This window comes from Ammospiza caudacuta, chromosome 27, assembly GCF_027887145.1.
Source record: "Ammospiza caudacuta isolate bAmmCau1 chromosome 27, bAmmCau1.pri, whole genome shotgun sequence".
In the NCBI taxonomy this organism is placed as follows: Eukaryota; Metazoa; Chordata; class Aves; order Passeriformes; family Passerellidae; genus Ammospiza; species Ammospiza caudacuta.
This window is the reverse complement of record NC_080619.1, coordinates 6,046,436-6,065,805: the sequence shown is the minus strand read 5'-3', so window position 1 is coordinate 6,065,805 and position 19,370 is coordinate 6,046,436. Positions and strand designations below refer to the sequence as shown.

The following is a 19,370-nucleotide window of genomic DNA, read 5'->3' as shown; positions in this document are numbered from 1 at the left end:
CTTCAGAAACATATTTCAACTAAAGCAACAAGCTGCACACACCTGCACTTGCTCCTTTCTGAAAATTTCAGTAAAATTCTCCCAGTTACAGGAATATTTGTTAAGGCCAGGCCCAGTTCTACTTCCTCCCTCTGATCAGGTTTGGCTCTTGATTTAATCTTACTGTTAGTAAGAATATATTGATTTCCTGGCTTGTTAGGAAGTCTTACAAACAGGGCTTTATTAAGTTATGTACAAAATGTATTCTGCTACTGTGGCTCCCCTTCTTGGTCTGACTGTTGCTCCTCTTCTTCCTCCCCTTTGTGTTTTTCCAGTTTTGCCATGAGCTCTGAAAAACAGAACAGGCACAGTGAGGCTCCAGGTGCAGGGGCTGCCCCAGAGCCAGGGGTCCAGGTGCTGTGAACACCCAGGACCAGGGCAGCTCCCAAAAATCCCTCCTGCAGAGGCTCAGCTTGGAGCCCCTCTGTTGGCTAAGTCCAGGCAGGAGCTGTTGCAGTCATTCCCTCAGTGCTTTACTGACCACACAAGCTGCTGCCTCTGCTCTCCAGCTGCTCCCCAGGTTCCCCGCCTGGGCGAGCACAGATGCTCAGGCTGCATCCACGATTCACTATTTCCTGACACTAACTGTGAATGCAGCTCAGGGCCGGGCCCAGCACCAGGAAGGAGCTGCTGCCTTTGGTGCCCAGGTGCTCCCCCAAAGCCCCCCAATACCTTTGGCAGGGTTGAAGACCCCGTTGGTTTGCTTGTCGCAGACGTAGCAGCGCTGGGATTTGCGGTAGTGCTGCAGAGCACAGCTCTCGCAGAAGTAGTGCCGACACCTGTACGGACACAGAGAGGTCACTGCAAGCCCCCAGACACAGCCACTGTGTCCTGGAGTCAGAAACTGCTCACTGCTGGTCACAGGAGCATCAAGGCTGAGAGCATTGAGTCCAGCCTTTCCCCAAACACCAACCTGTCACCCAAACCAGAGCACTGAGTGCCATGTGCAGTTGTTCCTTGTTCCCCAGGGATGGGGGCTCTACCAGCTCCCTGGGCAGCCCCTTCCCCTGCCTGACAGTTCTCTCCATGGTCCCCAAGGGAGGCAAAAGTGAGCTGCAGGCATCCCTGTCCCCATGGAAGGTGTTTCAGCATTGCTTCATTGATGTGTAGTGACAGCACAGAGCCACCCATGAGCTCTTCCAGACACAGGACAGTGTTCTGAGTGAGAAAGGGCTGTCTTCAGCCTCATCCTCACCAAGCTCCTGGCTTCCCCATGCTCACATTTCACTGCTCAGGCAGTGCAGCTGCCATTCAGTGTCAGGAGGAATGATGGCGTGAAAACAAAATCTCAAGATTAAGGGGGAAAGTTGAGGCAATGAGGCAGCATTTGTGCAAATCTAAAAAGTGCTTGAGTAAGTGCTTGAGATCCCTTCCAAGGGGATGCTCCAGATGCAGCTGTGAGACTCCCTGGCTCTCAGGATTCCCCCACCCACCCGAAAGCCAGGGCAGACAACAAGCAGGTTCCACCCACAGCCTGTGGGCTGGGTTTGTCTTTGCCTCAGTAGTGAATGAATGATTCCTGAGCTGCTTTGACAGCACACGTGGCTGCTGGTGCCAAACCACCACTTACTTGGTGACCACGGGGTTCTTGAAGGAACCTCTGCAGATGAAGCATTTGAAAGGCATGTCCTCCTCATCACTGCTCACCTCGTAGTTCTCGTCATCTGCAGAAGAGAAAGTGAACCAGAGTGGAGTGAGAGAAGAAGCCAGCCCAGCCAATGTGTGGGGCACAAAATAATAAATAAGGGGAGAGCACAGCAGGTGGGCTTCCATCTCTGCTGGAAACAATGGAGCTCTGGCATCTGGGTGTTGCTGATGTCAGTAACACGTGTGGCACTCTGCTATAATTAGGGCTAATGAGCCAGCAGGCCTGTTGCTCATCTCAGGAGAAAATTCTTTTCTACTTCACCCACTCACTGCTATAAAGAGAAACATCCTCCAGCCCCCTCCTGTTTTTTAGACTATCTTCCAAACCAGCTGCCACCAAGTTCTGGCTCCAACTGAGCAGAGAACAGCCACCATTTGCACAGCAGCACTCATGAGCCCTGAGTGACAAATGACATCCCACCTCCTTGGCATCAGGGGGACAGACAGTCCCATCTCCCAGCTCCACACAGCAGTGCTCTGCTTCCCAGAGAGCCAGGGGCTGTCTGAAGGCAGCGGCTCTGCTCAGCAGTGCTGCTGCCCCCAGCTGATCCTGCAGCAGGAGCTGCAGTTTTGAGCAGTCCCCTGAGGGCACGGGGCCGTACCGTTGACGCCGTAGCGGCCCTCGTCCAGCTCCCGTTCGATCTGCCAGCCGTGCTTGTAGTCCGAGCGGTCGTGCAGGAACTTGCAGCTGTCTGAGCAGCACAAACAAAGAGGAAGTAAGAGACAGGCTGCAAGGGCAGAATGTTATCAGGACACCTAATTCGAGGGCAGCCTGAGCTCTGCCCAGCAGGAGAAATCTGATTGCTCCATCTCCAGGGCAGCACTAAGCTGCTGGAGCAGGTACAGGATCCCTCAGTGCTGACAGGCTGTGAGTATCATCCTCTCTGTGCCACAGGGATGTTTCCAGCAGTTGTGCACATGGGAAGTGGGATAAGGAACAGGAACACCCATCCCTCACATGGTGCACACAATACCTGTAAGAATGTGGGTCACTGGAACATCCCAGAGGTCCCTTCCAGGATCCTATAACCACTAATTAGAGGCCCTGGGCTTTCAGAAGGGATGGCACGAATGCCAACGTTACACAAACAGCTCTGCACAGAAAGGTCTGTGGCTCAGCACCCCAAACACGGGGTCACAGCTGGACTGGATGCCTTGGCACGCCTGGTGCACGGGGCACTCACCCCCGAAGCCGCAGAAGCCGGTCTCTTTGTAGTCCTTGCAGATGTCGGGCTGGTAGTCCCAGCGCACCGTGGCCCGCAGGTGCTCCGGAGCACGGATGGGGCCTTTCCTGAAGGGGGAAAAGAGGTTCAGCCCTCTGCCAAGTGGCCCTGGAGCAGGGCCCTGGCCAGGACCACGCACCACACGGGTCAGGCAGAAACTGGCAGTGAGAGCAGAGTTCCAGCCCCAAACGCTGCCTTTGGGATGGTGCCTGAGCTCCTCTGTGGTCACAGACGCCGAGGCTCGTCCCAACCCACCTCACCATTCCTGAGGAGGCATTTCCCATCGATGTGTCCTTGGGCTTCACATACTTCTGGTAGTTGTTAATGCCACGGTAAATTTTATCATCCTCCTTTCCTCTCAGCTCCTAGGAGAGCAAGAAGAGATGATTAAGGATCAGGAGAGCTTCATGACATGAATTAATTGCCACCACTCTGACACCAGTCTTCCTTCCCACCTTGCCTTCCTTAACACCAAGATGCCAATAAAGGCACAAAATTCCCTATTTGCACAGGTTACACTCCTGAACTTCCAGGGAAGATGAGACTCTAACTCTTCTAGGTGTGCAGAAGGGGATGAGCAAAGCACAGGCTCTCCTGCTGCAGAGCAGGAGCTCCTGAGGAACAGGGCTGACTCACCTCCTGGATTTTCTGGCTGCGCTCAAAGATGGCCTGAGCATCCTTCTCCTTCTCTGTGTCCAGTTCATACACTGCTGTGGCTCCCATGTCTTCTGGGCCAACAGGTTTCTGAAAAGCAAGGAAACTTGTAGCAAGAGTGGAGGGAACACCTGGACAAGACAGAGGGCTCCTGTCTACCTGGAGGGTTGTCACAGAGCAAGAACTGGACACATCTGCTTTATCCCTTGGCATTTGCTAGGGAGAATTCACCACAGGCTCCAGCCAAAGATGGTATAACGCTGAAAACACAAACCCAACAGCTGAGCAAACCTGATCCAACTGCTCCCTCTCCTGAAAAATCTCTGCAGTGTTGGGAAAGTCCAGTGGCATCCTGGAGTTTTAACTCCCACCTCTAAAAGGGAAATACCAACCTTTGATGGCCTCCCATGGAGGAAGGAACTATCAGAGTAAACCCAGCACAAGGTGCTTGGCTATTAAGAGGGGATAAGGAGGTGCACTGATAAGAAAGAATGTCCAATCCTATGTTTGGAGTGGCAGATTCTGTCTGTGAGGAGTGGGATCCCCAGCCCCACTGAGCTGACACTCCAGCCCCCCTGCTGCCTGTCCTTACCGCCGACCTGGTGGATTTGTAGGTCACCCCGATCTCCTTGGCAGGATCCTCATCCTCGCTGCTGCTCGGCGCGTAGTCCGGCCTCTCCCTCGTGCAGCGCCTGGTCTGGGGGGAAGGAAAGGCTCCAGCGCTGTCCTGGCCGAGCCTGGCAGGCCCCCGCAGGCAGCCCTGGGCGGAGCAGGAGCCCTCTCGGGGCTCCCTTACCTTCTGGATCATGGGGTTGGGGGTGTCCCGCCGCCGCTCCTTGCGCACCACGGTGCTGCCCTCCTCCCCGCTGCTCTCTGCGGGGAAAGCCGGGCGTGAGGGCACAGCTCGGGCCTGAGGCAGCCCCGGCCCCGGCGGGCTGGGGACGCCCACGGAGACCCAGCAACGCCACCCTGGCAGCGCTCCCGAGCTCCGGGAGCCTCGGGGCCGCGACCGTTCCCTGGGAGCCTGGGCAGTGTCCCACCACCTTCCGGGGGAAGAACCTTCTCCAAATACCCAACCTAAATCCCTGTGACACAACTGCAGGGGTCCCTCACGCCCTCGGGCTGGGAGGGCGGCCAAGCCCCGTGGGGCTCCACCAGGCCCTCCCTCGCCTCCCCGCTGCACCGCACCGCACCGGCTCCCCGCGCCGCCCGGGTCCCCCAGCCCTCACCCCGCTCCTGGTCGCTGCCGGGCCGTTTTCGCCGGCCGCTGCCCGCGGCCCGGACCCGCTTCTTGAACACAAAGCTGCAGACGCCGCTCTCCTCCGCCATCCTGTGCCGCCGAGCCTGCGGTGCTGCACAGAGCGGCGCCGGAGCGGCCGGCGCGGGTGGCGCCCCCTGCGGGCGCGGAGGACTCAGCGCCCCGAGCGGGGCCGGGGGTCCCGGGGGGCTGCTCCGGACCCTGAGCCCGGCTTTGAGCCCGGACCTGAGCCCAGCTCTGAGTCCCGCTCTCTGCACAGCCCCTGCTCTCTTTACAGCCCCTTCTCTCTGCGGTGGCTGTTCCACCGCTGGTTCACATCTGGAGTGGAATTCCTCATTTATTTGCACTCGATGGCAGCGAGCCTCTTCAGCACAGATGCTCTTTGGGCAACGCAGAGTGACAGAGGTGGTAAATCACGTCACTGCTGTCTCCTTGTCCAGTAATTACTCCCATGAATTCCTCAGTCATGTTTTTTGTACAGGGAATCACAGGCAAACTGCACACAGAACACCTGTCTCTGCAGCTGGGCTCAGGCTTTGGGCCACCTCCAGCCAGCGTTTGGCTCTTTGCAGTGGCACCACACTGTGTTTAGGAGCCAAGCAAGAATATTTGTTCCAGCAAAATCATTTTCAAAGATATTCCCATCACTCCATTGTATATTTTCCTCCATTTATGGCCCACAGGAGGGCTTTGAGGGCTTAAGGTAAAGTCCTCAGAGCTACAGGTTATTGCTGCCTCTCTCCTGACCCATGGCCATTCCAGCTTCCTTGGCTGGCATGAAACCACCTCCAGGTTCTAACTATTAATATTTATATTAATTTCTAATGTTTTGCCCTGTTTGTGGGGAAATTCCAGCCCCCAGACACCCTGGGAAGCTGCTCTTATAGTCCAGGCAGTGTTTTTGCTCAGCCCACAGGACCCTGCTCTGGCAGATCCACCACTCCCACACTTGGCTCATCAGCTCTCCATGGAATAAACCCTGGGTTTCTGAAACCACCACAGATCAGTTTTAACCCCCTGGAGGGTGAGAAGTGGGGAGCACTGGAATCCTCCTTTCCTGCTGCTGCCTGATATGATCCTTCCTATGCAAGCAGTGAGCTGAGGTGTGGGAAATGCAGCTTTTGCAGATGCTGCAGGGATGGATCCTTTGGGATGACACGGGATCCCTTAGTGGGGTCAGGATGGATCCTTTGGGATGACACAGGATCCCTTAGCAGGGTCAGGATGGATCCTTTGTGATGACACAGGATCCCTTAGCAGGGTCAGGATGGATCCTTTGGGATGACACGGGATCCCTTAGCAGGGTCAGGATGGATCCTTTGTGATGATGCGGGATCTCTTAGCAGGGTCAGGATGGATCCTTTGGGATGCTCCAGGATCCCTTAGCGGGGTCAGGATGGATCCTTTGGGATGCTCCAGGATCCCTTAGCGGGGTCAGGATGGATCCTTTGGGATGACACGGGATCCCTTAGCAGGGTCAGGATGGATCCTTTGGGATGACACGGGATCCCTTAGCGGGGTCAGGATGGATCCTTTGGGATGACACGGGATCCCTTAGCAGGGTCAGGATGGATCCTTTGTGATGACGCGGGATCCCTTAGCAGGGTCAGGATGGATCCTTTGGGATGCTCCAGGATCCCTTATGGGGGTCAGGATGGATCCTTTGGGATGCTCCAGGATCCCTTAGCAGGGTCAGGATGGATCCTTTGGGATGACACGGGATCCCTTACCGGGGTGGGTGAGTGCCACGCAGAGAGAGCCCAAGGCCGTGTCCAAAGCTTGGGGCGAAGCCAATATGCACACGCAGCTCATAGGAGAGAGGCTGGAGGAGCTAATTAGCGGGGGGGTAATTGCACCCTGTGCCAGAGAGCGGAAGGGTCGCCCCGGGGCCGGCGCTGTGGGATCGGGGAGGCTGCGGGCGGCCAGGGAGACAGAGCTGGGAGCCGGGGGAGCGGGGAAGGTTCGGGGTTAGAGGTTGGCTCCACACAAAGGAGCGAGCGGCTGGAAGCCGGTTCGACGCCGAGAGCCAATCGCTGCTGCGGCCCCGCGATAAAAGGGCTCGGAGCCGGCGCGGGGAGCGCAGGAAGCGGCTCCGCTGCACGGCCGCGGCCTCTGCGGCGGGACACGGGCGGCAGAGCCCCGGGCACGGCACAGCACGGTACAGCACAGCACAGCCCCGGGCACGGCACGGCCCCGCCCTGCGGACCCTCCTGCTCGGCGGTGAGCTCGGCTCGGGGGCGGCGGGAGGCGGCGGCGGCGAGACAATGCCGGCCCCGGCAGCGGGGCTGAGGGGCTCGCCCGCACCGGGGGTCCCGGTTCCCGAGCACGCCGGGCTGGGGGGGCCGGGGCAGGCGGGGATGGAGAGGAGCGGGGATGGAGAGGAGCGGGGAGAGCCCCGGGGAGCGGCTGCGCTGCTCAGGAGCCGCCCCGCACTCGGGATCGCCCCCAGCCCCGCTGCACCGGCAGCTGCTCGGCCTCGGGGGCGGGAGGAGGTTCGGGCTCGGAACGGGGCACAGCAGAGCCTCGGGGCCGGGGATCGGGGCTGAGGACCCGAGCCAGCGCCCCGTGCCCGCGGAGCCCCGCAGAGGGGCCGGTAGCCGTGAGGCGAGCAGGCCCGTGCTGGCCGGATCCGCTCCGGGGGTGCATTTGGGGGCGTATTTCGGGGCTCACGTTCCCGTTCGAGCTGTAGTCCCCTCTTTGTTGTGTGCTGCAGTACATGCCGGAGGGCGGCTGGACAGATCCGTTTTATTAAGCTGCTCAGAAAGAGCAGAGATGGAAGAAAAACCTGTTAGATCCCAACTCCCTTATCCCTCTCGGTTAACGCCTGCCGGTTCCCGATGTGCGTCTCCTACCGCCTCATCCAGGCTGCGTTTAAACCTTTCCAGCGACAGGTCTTTCATCGCTTCCCTGGGGAGGCTGTTGCATGACTGTGAGATTTAATAACAACACAAATGCCCTGCGCTCTGACATAACCCTGAACAGCCAGGGATCTCCCAGGGCTCCACAAAGGAGAGCAGCTCTGTTTCCATCGAGGGGAGGGGGGCAAAAAAAGGGAACAGGAAAAATGAAATTATTTATCCACTGCCGCCCAAAATTAGCAGTAGATTTAGGAATCAAGCCCAGGTCTCGCAAGTCCCAGTCTGGTGCTGTAACTACTGTGTTTTGAGCCAGCCTGATCTGTCTAATCCCCTTGGATCACTTCAAACAAGCTAAGATCATATTTCTGATCAATTTTCTGCTGATTTTTTCATGGTGTGGGTAACAGTTCTGGAAAAAAGTTGATAATCCAGCCTTGAAAATTGGGCTTTGTCCACCAAAGGCGTCGTGTGAGGGCTCTCACAGGGAAGACATCTGGTGCCTCAGCTGAGCTGTTGTGTGTTTAAGGCCAGGAGTAGCACATCTGCAGCATTATTAATGTCGATTACAAAATAATTGCAGGGCAGTCGACCAAGCTTAGTCTGACACAGCCCCAGTGTTAATGTCCTTTTTAAATGGGAGTCCTACAAGAAGCAAATTCCCAGTTCCAAACTGAGGGTCTGTCAGAACCAACCTCTTGGGCTTTGCAAAGTGGTGGAGGCATCTTCATTCTTAAACAGCTTAAATCCAGGTTCCTGACCTTTTTTGGGCAGCAAAAATCCCAGGAGACTTCTCATTAGGGAAGGGAATTTCTCTTTTGGTTTCCTTCAGTGGGTAATTCCTGAGAGTCTTCAATGGCCCCCCTGGTTCTGGAGGGTGATGAAGTTTTTCTTTTCCTTTTCTCCCACCCTCAGCTCTTGCAGGGTTTTGCCAGGCAGCTGCCATGTCCCCACCAAGGCATGGCTGCTTTTCCCTGCCAGTTAAGTAATTTTTATCTGCCATCTGGGGGTGTTGCAGTGCTTACCTCGCTCTTAGCAAAAGCCCAGGGATGGAAAACATTAAATCTGTACAAAAGGATTATTGCAGTATCAATGTTAAGCACACTTTAGACATATTTCTCACTCCTGTGGTGTGCCCATAACCCTCTCCATATGTCCAGCTTGGGGTTTTCAGTGGTAAGATCCCTCAGCATCCTCTGATGTGCCTCTCCAGGGATTACTTTTCCTGGTACACTCATTGCTCCACTGCAATCTTGTGGATTTCAGAGAGCCAGATCCTATCCTGGGCTCTATGGCACCTTGGATCCTAAAAGGAAGGAGAGAGATGAAGGCTGAAAATAGCTGAGGCAGCTCAAAAAGAATGATATTTAACTACCAATATTATTTTGGTCGTGTTTTTTTCTTATACAATCTCCAAACAGCAGTTCTTGTAGGGTTTGTGTGGAGGCAGGGACCATGGAAAGGGGTTGTGCTGTGTTTTGTATTGCCTGGAACTGGACCCACTCCTGCTCTTGCTGCATCTGAAGCAGCAAAAGCTTTTTGTGGGGTCTCTGGGGGCCCAAGAGATGGGCTCACCCCATGGAATCAGAGAATCCTTCAGGCTGGAAAAGCTCTCTCAATCATAGTGTCCAGCCATTCCCACAGCACTGCCAAGGCCATTGCTAACCATGTCCCCAAGTGCCACCTGCCCATAGCCTTAAACCCCTCCAGGGATGGAAACCACCACAGGAAATGCCAGGGCAGAGTCTGTGAGTAACAGGTGATATTCCAGGAGAGGAAATCAGCCAAGGCAGCACTGAGAGGTTGTGTTGGAGGAAGGAGGAAATTACAAGCAATTACAACTCCATTAACTGGAGCACAAGGAAAGGTTGGTTTCTAGACCAGGTTCTGGGAGAGTAATCAGATGTGCTGTTGGGAAGCAGAACAAAATTCTGGGTGGTTTTAACACAGGTTGTGTCAGGCTGGCTCAGTGTCTTCCTTGGATATGATAAATGGCTTCTGAAACAACAGGGCCCCAAGGAAATTATTATTTTAGGTGGAGACAGGGAAAAGAGAGCAAAATGCAAGGAAGACCCTTGGATTCTTCTGCAAGGAGGGATGTAAGGACAGAGGTTTTCAGGGGCGCTGGAGTTTTGTGTCAGAATACCGAGGTCTGAGATCTCCCAGATCAGAGCTCACCCGTTTGCATCAGGCCACCACAGTGGCTGTGGCCACAGAGAGCCCATCAGGTGAGAACAGCTGAAAAAGAATCTGCTTCTCCTGCCTCTCCGAGGTGCCTCGCCGTGCTCGGGGTCATTTCACATCCTTGGAGGAGGAAGGGGGCCCGGATCCCCCAGGCCGTGCTTTGCCTTTGGGGAAGCCTCCTGCGATGGAGCAGCGATGCCTGCAGTAAACAAACCCTTCCTAGGGCTGCTAATGGGAACCATCTGGCAGAGAGGGGCCCCTCGCCCTCTGCACTCGTGCTCCTTCCCTGCCAGAACCCACCGGGCCGGGAACTGCACCGGGAACGGGCTGGGAACGGGCCAGGCCTGCACCGGGAATGGGCTGGGAACGGGCCGGGTCAGCACCGGGATCCAGCCCTGCCGGGCCTGCCCCGGGAACGGGCCGGGCCTGCACTGGTTCTGCACCGAGAATGGGCCGGGCCTGCCCCGGGAACGGGCCGGGCCTGCACTGGTTCTGCACCGAGAATGGGCCGGGCCTGCCCCGGGAACGGGCCGGGCCTGCACTGGTTCTGCCCCGGGAACGGGCCGGGCCCGCACTGGTTCTGCCCCGGGAACGGGCCGGGCCCGCACTGGTTCTGCACCGAGAATGGGCCGGGCCTGCACCGGGAACGGGCCGGGTCAGCGCTGGATCTACACCGGGATCCAGCCCTGCCGGCCCCTCTGGAGAAGGGAACGGGGAAAGGCTCCCTGCGCCCTCCTGGCTGCAGGAAACCCGATCCTTCAGAGGCAGGCTGAGCTTGGGGACTGCCCTGGGGCCACCCCAGATGTTCCCTCTCCCTCCATCTGCCCCAGGGTCAGGCAGGAAGGTGAGGGGGGATGCAGGAGGCTGGAGGGGAAAAGCTCTGTGATGGAGCAGCGTTGTTTTCCTCCCCTGAAACTCCTCCCTGCTTGGAGCCATCAGTTGGTACAAGGAGCAGGATGAGAGAGGCTGGAAGGCAAAGGGGTTCTCAGCTTGTCCTGAGCCAAAACTCTCAAACTGCTGGCATGACCTGGAGAGGAGGACAGTCCTCACTCCTGCTCTTCCCAGGCTGTGCAGCTGGCTGAGGACTTTAGGGAGCAGAGGTTTGGGACAGTCAGATCTGGCAGTTCTGGTGCCAGTCTCCTCTGGCTTTGCCACACGTGCCTGCTGCACCCTCAAATCCAGTGAGCCCCGAGGCTCCCCGAGCCCTTGTGAAGGCTTTGTAGCATCAGTGTGGCAGCGTGTCCTCAGGCTCTGCCCGTGTCACCACATTCCCCCTCTCCTGGAGGCTGCTGGTGGCTGCCTTGGGCCCCAGCCCCAAGCTGTGCTCCTGAGAAGAGCCATGACAGCAGCCAAGAGCCTCCAAGAGTCCCTCTTGCAGTTTCTCACTTGTTCTGGTTCCCTTATCGCCCCAGCACACCCTTCCCCTTTGAGATTTCTGCTCTTGCCTCCTGCCCTGCAGCAGGAAGGAGCTTTGAAGGCTGAAGCTGCAGCGAGGGGCTGGCTGGAAGAACCAGAGGGTCTGTGCAAGGTGGGCAGAGGGCCTGGGTGGAAAACATCCCTCCATGGGGGGGATAAAGTGGGTGGAATTGAAGGGAAAGGGGTTTGGGGACATGAGGAGCAAAGAAACAAAGAGTGGGTGGAAGTAAAAATGGGTTTATCGGAGAACCCCTGAATGGTTTTGGTTGGGGGGACCTTAAAGCTCATTTTGTCCCACCCTGTGCCATGGGCAGGGACCTTCCACTGGGGCAGCTGCTGGGGTGTGGGGAGTCTGGAAATACCCAGGGAGAGAAGGTGGCTGGGTTAGGGGAGGAAGATGAGCTGCAAGGGAAAGGAAGCTGGGGGAGGACAAATATTTGTAAGAAAGGCTGGGGTGAAGGTGAAAATCAGGTGAAAAGGGGAGGGTTGTGTGTGTGTCAGGGGTGTGTGTGGAGTGGGGACACCACGTTTTGGGGTCCCTCATGTTCCCTGCAGGGGCTGTGCTGGGCTGCAGGACCCGACAGACCCCAGAGGCACGAGGAGAAGGTGCTGTCCCAGGAATGGGGGCAGGGGGGGCTCTGGGGGTGGCCCCCAGCAGATGCTGGGCTCAGCAGCAGCTGCCTGAGAGCAGGAAATAACAACCAAACCGCAGCGAGACGGGAAATGATGCTGATAGAGCAGGGCTGGGCCTCAGCTGGGGCTGGGAAACCTTTGCAAGCAGGGCTGAGAGGGGCACCCACCAATGCCCAGGACCTGGGGAAATGCTCTTTTCAACTCTGACAGCAGCCATGAATTTTAGGTGCTTTGCTGATGTAACTCAAGCCTGCTGCCAGCTGCTGGGGGTTTGGCAGCCAAAGAGCCTCCTAAAGCTCAGGACAAGTTTGCAAATGTCCCTGTGAGGTGGGCATTGAGGAAATGCCCCTGCCCCAAGCCCTCCACCCTGACCTGGCTCTGCCCTGGGGTTTTCTCAGTGTCTAGCCCAGTCCTTGGGCAGCAGGAAGGTTTTTGGGGTGGCAATATGAGGCCAAGGGGGTTCAGTAGGGCAGGAAAGCAGCTCCAGGCAGAGGCAGGTGCTGGTTTTCCAGCCTCTAACTCATCCTCATCATTGCAGAGCCACCCCTTCCCCCTGCTTTTCTCTGCTCTGCTCCTCCCTTGGCAGCATCACTCAGCCGCACAGCTCTGTCCTCTGTATTCAAACCAGGGCTCATCTTTCACGGGTGTTTTGAGGGTAAAGTGTGGTGGGGAAAACCCCTGAGGAGCTGTCAGCAAGCACCTTTTTAGCTCTTTTTTACCAAAAGGGGTGATTTGCAATGCTGGTGTGTTTTTCCTGTGCCGGTCCCAGCCCTGTCAGCCTCGTCCTCGCAGGCACATCACAAGGGCTCAGCCTGAAGGCACCAAAGACAAAATCCCCATCAGTGGCTCTGCTGAGCTGGGATCAGCAAGACTTTTCTGGGCTAAAATTAGACTAAAACCACAGTCCTTCCTCCATCAACACCATTCCTTGAGTGGTGTATTAGTGAAACACGGGGTGCTGGTTTTGCTGCCTTGGTTTGGGGCCAGCCTTGCTGCCAGTGGTCATTGCCTGGCAGGTGCTTCCACCTGTGGGTTTGGGGTACAATCCATCCCATCACCTTCCAGCTGTTCAGAGCCCCAAACCCTCCAGCTGCTATCCCAGTGTTCCAGACCTGCATCTCCCATCCAGTTCCCTGTGCCTCAGTCTCTGGGAAGGGCTGATCTGAGCCTGGAGGGAGCTTTGAGCACACCCCAGCTCCTGCAGGGCTGCTGGGGTTGGTGATGAAACCAGCCCCACTCCTGATGACATTTCCTTTCCAGGTGCTGCAAGAGCTCTGTCTTTGACACCTCTGCAGGGAACCTCGACCCACGGCCTTCAAGCTGAGGATTAAACAGAGGGAGAAGGGGAAGGAGCCATGTTCCAGGCCACGGGAGCAGCCAGCCCAGCCCCAGCCCATGTACGAGGGGTTTGTACCCTGGGGTTTGTGTGGGAATTTCAGCTGGGTTTGGGTTCTCAGGGGGCAGGGTTGTACACAGAAGCTCTGTTCCTGACCTGACATTTCAGGGTGACCAAAGGCACAGCCACAGCTACTCAGAGAGCAGAACTGGGGACAGGAATGTTCCAGCAGAAGGTGCTGTTTGCTGAGCATGCTGGACGCCAGCCTCAGGCTCTGCTCCATCCTCAGCTCCTGGAGCTGCTGTCTGTCTGTTTGTTTGTGTTTCCACGGCTTTCTGTGATCACAATTGAAAGCTTTCGAGCAGGAGTGATTGGAGATGGAAAAACATCAAGGTTCAAGAACATCTCCTGCTGGGACAGGATACGGCCCTTCCCCGAGGGAAGATCTATCAGATATGGAGTGGAGAGCGTGCCGGGCTGGCCAGGAGCTGCCGAGAAGTGACAGCAGCCCTGGGCTGCTGCAGCCTTGGGAACGGATGTCTCAGCTCCAGAGAGGCAGCTTTTCTTCAGCCCTGCTCAGCTGAGCCTGGAAACAGCACATTAAACCCTAACCCCAGGAGAGCAGCTGTGCTTGTTCTCCCAGTGCCAAGGGATGCAACTGGTTTTACACAGCCTGAGCCTCCCCTGCCCATGGCCCACTGTTGACTTTGGCTCCTGCTTCCAGCCTCGTGGGACTGGGAGGAAAATCACAAAATCGTGTCCCTGACCTCAGGCAGTGAGAGCAGCTGGGAAACCTCTGAGAAGGCAGCTCAGAGGCGAGGGGAGAGCTTCCTGTGCCTCCCTTGGACCAACTGTTTCCAAAAATACAAAGGAGAAGGGATGGGGAAGGACAGGGCAGGAGGAGCAGGGGGTGGGGATCAGCCTGGGGGCAGAGAGGGGCAGTGCTGGGCAGGCAGAGCCAAACTGGGTGACATCCTGGGGGCATGTCCTGGGGTCACACTGCCCTGACCTTGGGAACAAGGCATGAGGGGATGAGCCAGCCCTGAGCAGTCACCTCGCTGGAGTGCCCTTGGATCCCGACTTTGGGCAGGAGGGAGCACTTCCATCAGTGCCCAGGAGGGTGGAACTCCTGGGGTGGCTGTCAGGGACCCAGCAGCTGTGGGGTGGGGGCAGGATGTGCACTGGTGAGGGGAGATTTGGAAGGGATGAGCTGTTGCAGCTGCAGGGACACAATGCAGAGAGACCCTGCCCTGAAACCTGGGGCACAGGTAGAGGCTGCTCAGTGCTTCGGGCTGTGCCCTGGTGCTGCAGGGCTGGGCACCACCTGCCCCAAAAATCACTCAGAGCTCTGCCCTGTGCCCTCCCCACACCCCCAGGCACTGAACTGTGCCTCAGTTTCCTGCGCAGCCCCGTTTGTGAGGGCTGAAGGGGAAAAGAGGAACTGGAAACAAAAGCCCAGCCCCAAGAGGCTCTGGGACAGCGAAGGGCACCCAGCTGTGCCCAGGGGGAACAGGCCAGTGCCCCCTGAGCCTGGGCATTGCCCCTGAGCCCTGTGCACCTCCAGCAAAGGAATTAATGATCCCCTCCAAGGGGCAGGAGCAGCGCTGCTGTGTGGAGCTGCATGGGCCACAGGTGGTGGTTTACAGGTGCAGGCACAGAGGGGTTTGATCAGGGTCTTGTGCCAAGCTCTCATTTTGCTTTCTCCTTTTTTTAGGAGGCCAAAAGCAGCTCAGGAGGCAGCACAGTGCAGCGCTCCAAGGTACCTTTGCTTTTTCTACACCATAAATCATCCCAGAGTGGCCTGGGATAGAATGGACCTCAGTGCCCACCCAGTGCCATGGCAGGGACACCTTCCACTGTCCCAGGCTGCTCCAAGCCCTGCCCAGCCTGGCCTTGGGCACTGCCAGGGATCCAGGGCAGCCACAGCTGCTCTGTGCCATCCTGCTGGTTCTTGGCAAGGCTGGAAGGGCCAAAAGCCCCCGGGCCAAGCTCCCACCCAGCCCAGCATCAGTGGAGTGGCCCAGGGAAGGTGAGGGAGATGGGGCTGTCTCTGCTCCCCAGGGCTCTGGTGAATGGAGGGCAGTGGAGGGATCCAGGTTGTCCCAAACTCCTTCCTCATCCTCTGTCTCCCTGTGCTCTGCCCTTGGCCAGTCCTTCAGCCTGAAGGCGCAGGTGAAGGAGATGTGCACTGCCTGCCAGAAAACTGTGTACCCCATGGAGCGCCTGGTGGCCGACAAATTCGTCTTCCACAACTCCTGCTTCTGCTGCAAGCACTGCCACACCAAGCTCAGGTGAGCCAGGCTGTCCCTGTGGTGGGACAGGAGCCACTGCAGCTCTGCTGAGACCCTCCCATCATAGCCCCTTGTCTGGCCTGTAGCCAAAGCCCCCCAGCCCACCCACCACAGCAAAGGTTCATCTGCACACCTGGGCCCAGCTAAACCCTACCTGGTGTGCAAGGAGAGATGTTCCCCATGAGAGCAGCCCCAGGAGAGCTGAAGGAGCCAGAGCCTCCTTCTGGAGGACTCAGAGCTGAGCTGAGCTCCCCTGGGACCCCCCATTTCTACTCACAGCAGTCCCCAACAGCTTCTGCTGGTGGGAGGGAGCTGTTGGCCCTAAGGGTCCCCTCGTGCATGTTGTCCCCTCTGCTGTCCTGGTGTCCCCAAGCCCCCCTAAGCCCCCCCAGTGTCCCTGCCTGGCTAACCCTGCCCTCCCTCCCCAGCCTGGGCAGCTACGCCGCGCTCCACGGGGAGTTCTACTGCAAGCCCCACTTCCAGCAGCTCTTCAAGAGTAAAGGCAACTACGACGAAGGCTTCGGGCGCAGGCAGCACAAGGAGCTGTGGGTGCACAAGGAGGTGGAGAGCGGCACCAAGTCGGCGTGAGCGGGGCCAGCCCCGCCCCAGAGCCCCGCAGAGCCGGGGCAGCTGAGCCGGGAGAACTGAGCTGATGTAGAGCAGGACCTGGGCCCGGGCAGAGGGGGAGCCCCTCTCTGGGGGTGCTCAGAGGCTGTAAGGACAGGGCAGGGGTGAGCAGGGTGCAGCCCCCAGACCTGGAGCCCTCTCTCTGCAGGCCCCTCTGCCCAGTGAGATCAGAGCAGGAGCAATGCCCCCCATGGGCCCCCCAGTGAGATCAGAGCAGGAGCAGTGCCCCCCATGGGCCCCCCAGTGAGATCAGAGCAGGAGCAATGCCCCCCATGGGCCCCCCAGTGAGATCAGAGCAGGAGCAATGCCCCCCATGGGCCCCCCAGTAAATCAGAGCAGGAGCAGTGCCCCCCATGGGCCCCCCAGTGAGATCAGAGCAGGAGCAATGCCCCCCATGGGCCCCCCAGTAAATCAGAGCAGGAGCAGTGCCCCCCATGGGCCCCCGAGTGAGATCAGAGCAGGAGCAGTGCCCCCCATGGGACCCCCAGTGAGATCAGAGCAGGAGCAGTGCCCCCCATGGGCCCCCCAGTGAGATCAGAGCAGGAGCAATGCCCCCATGGGCCCCCCCGTGAGATCAGAGCAGCATCAATGCCCCCCATGGGCCCCCCAGCCCTGTTGATCCATGTCAGCCCTGTCACCATGGAAAAGGGATGAGCTGGGGGCTTCTCCAGCTTGAGCCACTGCAGAGCTCCCAGCCACACCAGCCCTGCCCTGCTGGGGCTCTGCATGAGGAGGGTCCCTGGTTTACATCAGCTCAGTTCAGCTGGGATGGTTCAGCCTTAAGGTTTCACAGTGTCTGTTTTTTATATTTGCCTTCCACTGGTACGTTCTGCGCTGGAGCCTCCTGGCAGCTTCGCCTGCGCGCCTTTATTTTTGTAATACAAGGTTTCCCAGCCTTCCCTGTCCTGTCCTGTGTTCCCAGGGGCCCGGGGAGGGGGTCAGGTGTGCCTCTTACTGCCCAGGCAGTGTGCAAAGAGCTTGTGTCCTTGTGGGATCAGGGAAATATTCCCTAATAGGAATATTTCCATATTCAGGGAATAGGACACGTACCCTATTCCCTGGATACCTGAGTGTGAGTGAGGCTGGGGGAAAAGGGGAGGAAGGGAAGGCAAAGACGCAGCCCTGCCTTCGTTGGGGAGTGCTCAGAGGGGTCCTGCACACCAGGAGGACAAGGCAGAGGTGACCAGGCTGCAGGCTCCTGACCAGAATCCCCCCTGGAGCCCCCAAGTTTTTGGGAACTGAACCAGGATTTCAAATTCCACATCAGTGTTGCCCTGCGAGCTGCACAGCCCAGCTGGAACCTTCCACCAGCTTCCAAATGGAGCCCAGACCACCCTCAAAAGGCATTCCCCAGCCTGGGGATCCCCCAGTACTGGATCCAGCCCTTTGCCCTGATGTGTCTCACCCTCTCCCTGTGCTCTGCCAAGGGCAGGATGGGAGCAGTGCTGGGCTGGCCTCACAGGTCTGCCCTGGACCCACCCCACATCCAATCCCCTGGTTTGGATTGCACAGTCCCTACAAATTAATGAGCCCAGCAAGCCCTGCCAGGCTGGAGACACAAATGCAGGAAAACCAGAGAAAGTGGCTGAGTCTGGTTTTAATTATTATTTACCTCTTTCCTCCAGGCACACTTTGTACAGCTGTGCTCAGGAACCCCAATTTGTCTTTCAAATTCTACAGGAATTGGGCTTTTCAGAGCCCCCACACAGAGCAGCAGTCTTGATATCAACATCCCTGACTGATCCCATCAGCTCTGCCGAGCACATCCTGTCTGGGAGAAGCCAGACACAGCCATGGAAACAGGAGATAAGGATGAAAGAGGGAGGAAGATGGGGATGGGTAGTCCAGAGGAGGAAGAGATTGCACAAATAGCCCCTGGTCTCCGTGGTGCTCCCCCTGCTCAGGACAGCAGCTCCACAGTGACACAGGTGACATCTGGTTTTGGGGACAGCACTGGCTGAGTGACCACAGGAGCCTGATGTTGGACAAGTTCATTCTCCTTTCCACTAAAGGTCTGTTCAAAGGGCTCCTGGGACACACAGCCACCACAGGGACTGTGCACACAGACCCTGCCAAGGCTCTCATGGGGCTTTTGGGATTCCCCCCCCAAAAAAGCCACCCCTGAGCAGCCCTGCTGAGGGGCTGTGATGCTGCAGGCTCAGGGCCCCTTCCCTGGCCCCTTCCTCCTTCAGAAGGCTCAGAAAATGAAAGCAGAGCCCTCAGTTCCACTTCCTGCCTCTGGCTGGCCTCACTTCCCATCCCCTCAGCTCCCAGGCTGCTGACGAGCAAGCGTTTTAAGTGCAGGAGGATTTTAGGGGGGTAGGGAAGCACGGAGCCCCCAGGTTTTTAAAGTTGGGTTTTCAGTTAGAAGGAGAACATTAAACCAGAGAAATAATGATCTTTCCTTGCCTCCTCCTCCCTCTTTGGGAAGAACTCCTCAAAGTGAAGGTAACAAGGAGCTCCCAAGTTGCTCCTTTGGCAAAGGCAGGAGCTGTGGGCTCTGACACACAGGGGGGTTCTGGTTCCAGGAGAGATTTCTGGTCTGACACAGCTGCACCTGATGGGTCTCATCTGTGCTGGCACAGCCCCAAGGGTCACACCTGTGCTTGGTTCATGGGCAGGGTTTCTCCTGTATCAGCTGGTTCCTCCCCTTCTGATCCGTTCACATTTTACACTGACAAATATTCCAGTGCTACATCCCAGGAAAAGGTGACTGGAGGCTGCTTGTGGTGAGGGCTGGGGAGGCCAGCTGCTCCTCAAGGGACAGAGTGGCACCCAAACATTGATTAGGTGACAGTGACAATGAAGAGAGAAGCTGCATGAACAGGAAAAAATCAGCCTTTCAGCAAGGAGAAGAGATGAATTTTATAGCAGCACTATTCTGGTTTGTTCCTAACACAGCAAGCTGAAAAAAAAAAATCAGACCTGGAAGTATTTGGAGATGTGGTTACCCATTCTCCTGCCCTACTCAGGGACAGCAAATTCCAAATCACTGGTACAGTCAGTGCAAGACATACAGATTCCTCCACTTCAGCTGGAAGGGAGCTCATAATATCATCCACTTGTCTGAAACACAGAGGCTTTCCTTCGCCAAATTGTCACTTTTTAAAAGGACAGTCACAAAACCAGGCTTTCATATAAATGATAATTTTATTGTAAATAAAATGATACATTGGCCTGGCTTTGCACTGCAAGCCCCCGGTCGGT

The 19,370-nt window shown here is 57.2% G+C and overlaps 2 protein-coding genes across 2 annotated transcripts; one reads left to right on the top strand and one right to left on the bottom strand.

Moving 5' to 3' along the window:
* Positions 1-113: 113 nt before the first annotated feature.
* Positions 114-4,892, bottom strand: LOC131568370 (E3 ubiquitin-protein ligase RNF113A-like). Its single transcript, XM_058820415.1, has 10 exons — positions 4,793-4,892; positions 4,360-4,436; positions 4,156-4,260; positions 3,546-3,653; positions 3,165-3,274; positions 2,871-2,977; positions 2,289-2,378; positions 1,610-1,703; positions 712-818; positions 114-328 (listed from the first exon to the last, which is right to left on the bottom strand). Exons 1-10 carry the CDS (start codon positions 4,890-4,892, stop codon positions 249-251), a joined length of 978 nt encoding a protein of 325 aa, XP_058676398.1. The 3' UTR covers positions 114-248.
* Positions 4,893-6,929: 2,037 nt separating this feature from the next.
* On the top strand, positions 6,930-16,477 carry LIMD2 (LIM domain containing 2). Its single transcript, XM_058820423.1, has 5 exons — positions 6,930-7,041; positions 13,170-13,306; positions 14,960-15,004; positions 15,397-15,536; positions 15,965-16,477. Exons 2-5 carry the CDS (start codon positions 13,265-13,267, stop codon positions 16,122-16,124), a joined length of 387 nt encoding a protein of 128 aa, XP_058676406.1. The 5' UTR covers positions 6,930-7,041; positions 13,170-13,264; the 3' UTR covers positions 16,125-16,477.
* Positions 16,478-19,370: the final 2,893 nt, after the last annotated feature.